Genomic DNA, 8,417 nt, shown 5'->3' with positions numbered 1-8,417 from the left:
GGAGACAGGGATGGAGGATTTGCCACGGTGGCCAACGGTGGCGGCGACGGGCCATACGCCACCGGCACGCGGCCGGCCCCCACCAGCGCCATCTTCATCGACACGTACGGGGATCTGGACCTCCAGTGACGGCGGGGCGTCGTCGACGGGATCTGGGGGCGGCGGCCGCCACTCGCCGGCCTCCTCTGCTGCCCCCAATTCCCCACGGCAACCAACTAGTCCTTCCCGGGCCTTCGCGTCCTCCCAGTGGCCTTCCGCCGTGCCGACGGGGTGTGCCTGGCCTCGGCGGTGGTGGCAGGTAGTCCCAGCACCTGACGGACGCCGACGCTTTCATGCCCAACCTCCGGATGCATCTCCAGCTTCGGACATTCAGGGAATCCACCCCAAGTTCCAGATGCAGTGATCCACACCCCACACGGTATGTCATATTTTATCTCCACTATCGTGTGAAAAAAAAAAACTAGATTATGAAGCATTATTGGTTTGAACTGTTTAAAAAACTAGAATCTGTCGATGCCAGCGCTGCTCAAAGGCTTGTTGCCCAGCCAGTTTTATCCATGGAGTTGCCTAAACCAAAACAATGAATTGGTCAACAGGCTAGATCTGAAATGTCCTACCAGCCTTGCTAAGAATTCGAAATTGCGAGCCACAAATTGCATCTAAAGTGCTGTTCTCTGTAACCGGTATGCGCGGCCATTAGAGAAATGCAGCAAACAGCTCAACATGGCCTTCCATCTAGGGAGGAGACCCGATCAGGACGTGTTCAAACCTCTGACTTTGCTTGTAGTTGGTGTACCGATATTTTTATCTGGAGGGTCATACAAAATGCAGCAAACGGGATCAGTAGTTGCAGTCGTTCGGTGATCTGTTGATCAAACAGAACACCATGTGTCCTGGGATGAAGCGAGCGGTACCTTGCATCGTGTCGTTCACCTTGACACCTCGTCTTGTCTGACATGCTTGGTACGAATGTACTGAAGAATCTGTCAATGCTGGTGCTCAAAAGTTTCTTGCCAGGCAAGTTTCTTGCTGGAGTTGGCTTTTTTTAATCAAAAAGGGGAGTTGTTAATTCTTATTTCTTAATAAAATTTTATTTTATATGGTGAACCAATCGGTTGGTGAACAAGTTCCTTGAAGTTTCTTCCAACCTTCCAAGAACCGTTCAATGTAGACACGGTTGATGTCAATCAAGGATAAAAGATTGCCGTGACAAGGCGCCGTCCTTACTTCCTACCCAAGACCAGCCACTGGATAATGTTTATCCTCTACAAGTGCATAATTCTGCCACTGCCCCTTCGGATGATTCAAGCACCAAATTAGGCCAGACACATCCAAACACACGAAAAATGTATAAGGCCGGGTATATGCAGACCGGCGGCTAGCCTAGTTACCTTGTTCGAGTAGTCTTTTGCCCCAGATCCCGGGACAAGAAACACCAGCCATCATGTGGTCAAAGAATCAGCCACACCTCCACAGCCTCCTGCTTATCGTCGTTCCATTCCTCCTTGTTTCCACAGCCTCTGCCGCGAATCCTGGATCTGACATCCTCGACAAGGCCCGCAACATCACCGACGGTGGGACCCTTGTCTCAGCTGGTGGGTCATTCACCCTGGGTTTCTTCCCTCCTGGGATGCTAGGCAAGAGATACCTTGGGATTTGGTTCTCCATGGATGAGGACGCCATCTGTTGGGTAGCCAACAGAGACCGTCCTCTCACTGATGCTCGCGGGGCGCTGATGATCAGTGACAGGGGAAACCTTCTCTTGATTGATAGCTCCGGCCAGGTCGTGTGGTCTTCAAACACGACAGGCACTGCCTCAACGACTGTGCAGCTGCTCGAGTCCGGCAACCTAGTCTCGAGAGATGGGAACGCCAGCGGTGCCATCACGTGGCAGTCGTTTGACCACCCGTCGAACACATTGCTGCCCGGCATGAAGATTGGCAAGAACCTATGGACCGGGGAAGAGTGGTACCTCACGTCATGGCATTCGGCTGACGACCCTGCCACAGGGAATTTTCGCTACATCACTGACACGGAGGGCGTACCACAAAATGTGATGTTGGATGGTGGCAAAAGGATTTACCGCACGGGACCGTGGAACGGCCTACGGTTCAGTGGTGTCACGGAGATGGGCACGTATTCTGACATGTTCATCTACCGATTGACGAGCAGCCCAAGCGAGATAACCTATGGCTATGTCGCCAAGGCTGGAACGCCCTTCTCACGTCTAGTTCTGACCGACGACGGATTATTCCGACGCCTGGTATGGGACGGGAGCAGTCGGGCGTGGAAGATCTTCTTCCAAGGGCCGAGGGACATCTGCGACCAGTACGGCAGGTGTGGGGCATTTGGACTGTGCAACGCCAGTGCACCGTCGACGTCGTTCTGCAGCTGCGTCAGGGGGTTCAGCCCAGCATCTCCCATGCAGTGGAAGATGAGGGACACCTCCAACGGTTGCCGCCGAAATATGACATTGGACTGTGGTAATGGAATATCCACCACGGATGGTTTTGTTGTGATGCAGGGAGTGAAGCTTCCTGACACGCACAACGCATCAGTGGATGCTAGCATCACGTTGGAGGAGTGCAGGACGAGGTGCCTGGCCAACTGTTCTTGTCTGGCGTATGCTCCATTGGATCTCAAAGGAGGAGGCACTGGAACAGGCTGCATCATCTGGAGAGAGGACCTCATGGACCTCCGGCATGTAGATGGGGGGCAAAGCCTGTTTCTGAGATCAGCCAAGTCAGAATTAGGTACTACTACACTTTTTTTTTGCAAGGATGTTTTTTTACCTTTGAAACAATTAGTAATGCAGTTTATTTGGTTTTATTGCTCTTTAAAGAAACCAACCGCTGCAATTCACCTCCTCAAAAAGGGGGTGATTCTGCAAGGTTGCTCAAAAAAAGTTGTTTCGTTACCTTTCAGTTCAGGGTTTAGAAAATCCACTCTCTTTCAAATCAGATTTCTGGTGCTGCTAACTTAGGGGTGCTCTTGAGAAGTACAACATGGATGCCCTCCTTTCCCACATCTGATCTCCACCCATCTAGCTTTGAGACTGGAAATATTAATTTTAACTAAATATCATATAGAACTCCAACTCGTAGCTAGATTGTCAACATTTAACTAAATATTTAATTTGGTGCATGCTATAGCAACTAAGGTGGTCAATTCTAAAGATGTTAATCATGGATCAGTGGTAATTTTGAACTTGCATGATGGTTTTTTCATGGACAACAGACCTAAAGAACTGCGCATTTTTTCATGGATCGGTGGTTTTTTCAATAAATCTCCATAGGGGCTAGTCCCTTCTAGTCTCTTTTTTATATAAACAATCGTCCCTTGAAACGCTTCATTTCGTAGAGGAAATGAGAAAAACTACAGTGTTAATCATATTAGATAACACCCTTCGCGTTGCTGCGGGAAATTAGTATATCAAGTTCTAAAAACGGTTGAAGTGTACTCCTAAAGGGCAAATAAGATATGAGAAGGAAATGAATTTTACCGCTGAAGTGGGATGCTTGTGAGCTCAGGCAAACTACATTTGCAAAATGATAGCTCTATATTGTTTCAATCTCGCAAATTACAGAAAGCTTGTCAACCAAAGAAAAATTATAGTAAGGCATTCATTCTTCCAAGTATCATCACAAAGTTGCAACAATAATTAGACTTATGATTTATGGACAGTAATGAAATTCGTGGACCAGAACTGTTTGGCCATGCAAGCACTCCTTGGCAATGCAAACACACTTACAACAGACATCATGGGCGGGAAGCATAGGGACTAAAACTTGCTGCCATCATTACGTCAAGCATACATCTTCAGGAAGCCGCTATCCCCATACATAATCTACCCCTTGCCATGGTTGCTCCTGGACATTGGGAGGTGCCTTCTAGTAGATTTTTGTGCCATTACAAATCTTACTTTGTTCAAGTATTCCATATCACCAGGGATCACAACTCTGAAGCTCATAGATCAGTTAAGATAGCACTTGAGGACGATAGTTTAAATGCTCTCAGGCTGAGTTGTAGTAATCCTGATCATTATAATAGGCAATGGCCTATTAGTTAGGTTATCACTCACATACATCTATAGGAAATTGTTATCATTGATGTATGACAATGAAATCAGATTAAGCGAACTTTATATATTGTACAAAGATAGATACAGATCCAAAACAAAACAGGATGTCAATTTTTTTTTTAAATGAATGGGATAGCCGAATTCCATACATACAAATCAATTTAATACGCATGATTTGTTGCGAGGGGAGATATTGGTCCAGATCTTAGGATACAAGTACATATACAACAAACAACCGGAACAATAAAAAAGAATAGGGACTGTCTTATCACCAGTCACACAATGGCGCAATGACATATGTGTAGCTTGTTATTGAGTTAGGTTCCCTGGTCTCAATCGATTTTGCTTTTTCTGTGTCCTGTTCTGCCCCACCCGTCCACCATCTACTTTGTCCTACCCACCCCCAAGGCTAAAGGGCCGGGTATTTTCTATGTAGAGTAAACTTCCAAGCCGATTAGGTGAAATGGCCACCACTTTAGCATCACCACACCTGACTGAAAAACCTGACTGGAACATAATCTCTGAAAAGCATAGAAGTGTTGGAGTGACATGTTCCAGATCGCAGAAAAACCGCGTGCTTCAATCTTTGTTCGCGGAGCTTCACCTACAATGTTACTGTGAAGGAGATGCAGGGTAGCTGATACAAAAGAGAGACGACTTAGTACATGATGTTACTGTAAATAAGATATAAGCAGGAATAAGACTGGACATAAGACACCTGTGCATCAATATATTTAGCACTAGGGAAACACTTCACGCTTCTTGGATGTATGCATCAGACTTAGGAAAATAATGGCAGGTGACAATAGTATATAGTTAAGTAAGATCGCTGGCCTACTTTACTTTTTACCGTACAACTTGTCGATAGATACTCAAAAAGAATCTGCACATAGGGCAGATAGCAATTCAAGTATAAAACAACGCTTTTCTCAACAAAATCAGCTATTGTACGAATGGTGAACTGCGACAGAACTGGTAGTTCAATCTATATAATGCCAAAGATTATGAAGATAGCAATATATCATACCTATCAAGAAGAGACAGAGGATAATATTCTTATGAAACGTAATTGGGTATTCTTAAGATAAATATGGATCATAAACTTATTGAATAGGTTTTTTTTCTTTCAAAAATGCAAATAATGGCCTGCTATATGAACTAATGAACTTGTTATCAGTGACTGCATCAAAGTTTCAAAAGACATATTGGCAGTGGAGAATAAAGATTACCTTGATTTATTTTCAACCACCATTTTCATCAAAGACCTTGCCGACATAGATTAAAACATGGACATCTGCGCAAAGAAACATTAGATGGATTGGGGGTTTCAGTTGTCAAGCCACTACAGCCTGAGATGTTCTGGTAGCTGCCCCGCAAATAAAAGGTAAATCAAACCTTCTTGCAAGAATATGAGTTGAACGTATGTACATCAACCGCAGCAACACATATCATTGAGAAATTTATGGGGAATTGAGAGGGAGGGAGAGAACAGAGAAGGGCAAGATCAGGAGGCTGATAGATATATGTCCCATGTAGGAGACGGGAACCTGAGAAGGAGGAGGATTGCTTACCTACAAAAGGGGCAAATGAGGCAAGGTCATTGGCTATTGATTTGTTTTTCCCGTATTTGTTTAGCAGGACTCACTTCATAATAGATGGATAGATCAGAAATCACAGAAACAAAAATACCTAGAACAGAAATCACTCAAACTCCCATTACATGGACTCATCCATATATAGCTTGTCACGGCATCTTCCTTCTTCCTACGAGCAGGACTGGTGAACGAAGATGTCCTCTTGGAAAACATTATAACTTTCATTTTAGGGGTGACAATTTGTGTAATAAGTAAAAGGAGTAGCTTTATAGAAGCAGTTAAAAGCAAGTAAGTATGCCATAAATGGTACGCATTTCGAGGTTCAAGTTCCGTAACATGTCCCATACCGCACTAGCTAGGTTGTTGCACAAACTGAACTGACACATACCTCCACTAATAATGTGCATGCTTAAATCTGGTTTACCCTCCTCTCTGGTCTTGCCGTTTGCTGGATTGTTCTTACCTACATGTGCAATATAATGCAACACATTTTCGCCGAAGCAATAATGCAGAACTGTCACAGGTGAAGCGCAGCCACCCAAGTCGTTTCCTACTGGGATTGTTATTGGTGTAACAGTGCCCCTGGTCACTATAATTCTGGCTCTCGTTGCTTTCTGGTTTTCCCCCTGGAGGAGACGATGGAACAGAGAAAGAATATCAGGTAAAATTTCAACTATATAGACACAATGGTTCCGTTCATATTTCTTGGTTGTAGCATTGCGAAAAAGGATAGAAACAACCTGACAAGGCAATTTTCTTTGCAGTAGACAATCCTCCAAGGGTTGTAGACAATGCTCCAAGGGTTGAAGAAAATGTCGCTCCTCCGAATCTTGCGTTACTCACGACGTCCTTTCCTGCAGTCGGTCTTCATGCTGTAGTACAGGCTACAGGAAATTTCTCCGAAGCAAATATCATTGGCAAAGGCGGATTTAGTGTCATCTACAAGGTGTTAATTATTTCCTGTACATAGTATGAACTGACAACTTGTCACGCATTGACTACACAGTACACACAAAAGAGTTTGAATTCAGAGTTTCAGTCATCCCATCTGCACCCTTCAGTATATCCGTGGAATCTACATCATAACACTTCATTGTACAATCACCAGGGGGAGCTAGATTGTTATGGAACGGTTGCTGTAAAGAGGCTCAAACAAGATAGTCTTAGCGAGAAAATGAAGGGGGATTATGCAAGGGAAATAGTACTGATGTCAAGGTTCACGCATGCCAATCTTGTTAAGCTTCTCTGTTATTGCCAAGAAAATGCTGAGTGCATACTTGTCTACGAGTTCATGAGGAACAGGAGTTTGAATCTCTACATATTTGGTAATCACTGCATTGCATGACATCTAATTTATCATGCATTACATGTAGAAACGTGTAAGACACAACTTGCTATTCCTATCTGTTTTTCTGCCTCACACGCCTATTAGCAACTGTCAGGAGAAGATAGCAGCCTCCGCTCCTTGCTGAATTGGGCGCAAAGAGTAAAAATAATTCGTGGGATCGCGGTGGGTCTGGAATGGCTTCACGGCGAGGGAGTCATTCACAGGGATCTAAAACCTGGCAATATACTTCTGAATGACACATTGGAACCTAAGATAGCAGACTTTGGCACTGCTAAGACGTTAATTGAGGACCCGACAAATCAGACGTTGGTGCAGACAGCGTACGTTTGAAATCTCAAATCCTCACCTATTAGCTGTTCCAAATTCAAGTCTAGCTAGTTGGCCAACAGCTATGGATGTTTCTGTTCCTGTTTCGCAGCGTCCAGGAGAGACCTCAATTAACTCCATTTTCTTTTTTGTTGCTAAATGAAGGGGATATGTGGCTCCAGAATATGCAGGGGAAGGGACCCTGACAGACAAGTGTGATGTATACAGCTTCGGAGTTGTCTTGCTGGAGATAGTCAGAGGCAAAAGAAAAAAAGATGAGCCGGTGTTCCTTCCTCAAGTAAGTACCAAGTACACCTTTTCTAAGTTCCAAAATAAATAATAAGTACACGTCTTCTAATTTCTTCCCACTGAAACGAGCACCAGTGAGTATGAACTCAGCGGATACCCCAACACACGTTCCACGCATTCCGAACATGGCCATATCGAAAAATGAGCGCGACGCTGTATGACGGTGCATTTCTTTCTTTTGCAGGTCTGGGAATCGTGGAAGCAATGCGAGATCGGGGAGCTTCTTGATCCGCAAGTGGGTGAACCTGAAGAGGCCTTTTCAGTGCTGGCCAGGTGCATCCATATTGGCCTTCTCTGCGTGCAGCATTTGCCTGAACAGAGGCCTGCCATGCCTGAAGTTGTGGCAATGCTAACAAACACCGGCACACAGCTCCGCATGCCAGGCAACCCCACGGCCAATAGCGGAGCTGGCCCTCGCGCACAGCCGATGTCAAATGACACCCCCGGTCCGAGCCGGACCTTGTGAGTCGTGACCATCCATCACTTGAACAGTTTGTGATATCTTGGTACGAAAATGAAATCCTTTCACGTTTGAGCGCCTCCTCCATTGCGTTTCAGCTTATCAGGGTGACACGGTGAGAGTGCGTGCAAGAGGAATATTATTCAGACAGTTGCAGCATTCTAACTTTGTCTCTTAACACTGGATGCTGCCTTCGTTTTCATTTTCCTTTCCGGGTATTTGTTCAAATTACGACATGATGGGTGGAACTTTCGATAATTAACACACTTGGTGTAGCACAGATCACACTCCTCCTCCCCCTCCCCCGGCGCTCCCGTC

At 45.2% G+C, this 8,417-nt stretch overlaps 1 protein-coding gene across 2 annotated transcripts; it reads left to right on the top strand.

Moving 5' to 3' along the window:
* The first annotated feature begins 424 nt into the window (after positions 1–424).
* LOC119356656 (S-locus-specific glycoprotein S13-like) lies at positions 425–8,322 on the top strand. 2 transcript variants are annotated; one of them, XM_037623639.1, is made up of 7 exons: positions 425–2,753; positions 6,200–6,337; positions 6,444–6,622; positions 6,785–7,001; positions 7,119–7,344; positions 7,496–7,628; positions 7,824–8,322. In XM_037623639.1, the coding sequence occupies exons 1-7, from the start codon at positions 1,445–1,447 to the stop codon at positions 8,103–8,105; spliced, it is 2,484 nt and encodes an 827-aa protein (XP_037479536.1). In that variant the 5' UTR covers positions 425–1,444; the 3' UTR covers positions 8,106–8,322. The 2 variants fall into 2 exon arrangements, with proteins under 2 accessions (XP_037479536.1, XP_037479535.1); XM_037623638.1 differs by having other exon boundaries at positions 6,441–6,622; positions 7,824–8,321.
* Positions 8,323–8,417: the final 95 nt, after the last annotated feature.

Source organism: Triticum dicoccoides, chromosome 2A (assembly GCF_002162155.2).
Source record: "Triticum dicoccoides isolate Atlit2015 ecotype Zavitan chromosome 2A, WEW_v2.0, whole genome shotgun sequence".
Taxonomy (NCBI): Eukaryota; Viridiplantae; Streptophyta; class Magnoliopsida; order Poales; family Poaceae; genus Triticum; species Triticum dicoccoides.
The sequence above is the reverse complement of the archived record's forward strand: the minus strand, read 5'-3'. Positions and strand labels throughout refer to the sequence as shown.

What these genes read in the sequence shown, in the direction of transcription:
- LOC119356656 (XM_037623638.1), top strand. Translation starts at nt 1,445, where the DNA reads ATGTGGTCAAAGAATCAGCCACACCTCCACAGCCTCCTGCTTATCGTC. An exon ending in ATCAGCCAAGTCAGAATTAG is followed by an intron (nt 2,754 to 6,199) that starts GTACTACTACAC and finishes GAACTGTCACAG; the next exon opens with GTGAAGCGCAGCCACCCAAG. An exon ending in AGCCGGTGTTCCTTCCTCAA is followed by an intron (nt 7,629 to 7,823) that starts GTAAGTACCAAG and finishes TTTCTTTTGCAG; the next exon opens with GTCTGGGAATCGTGGAAGCA.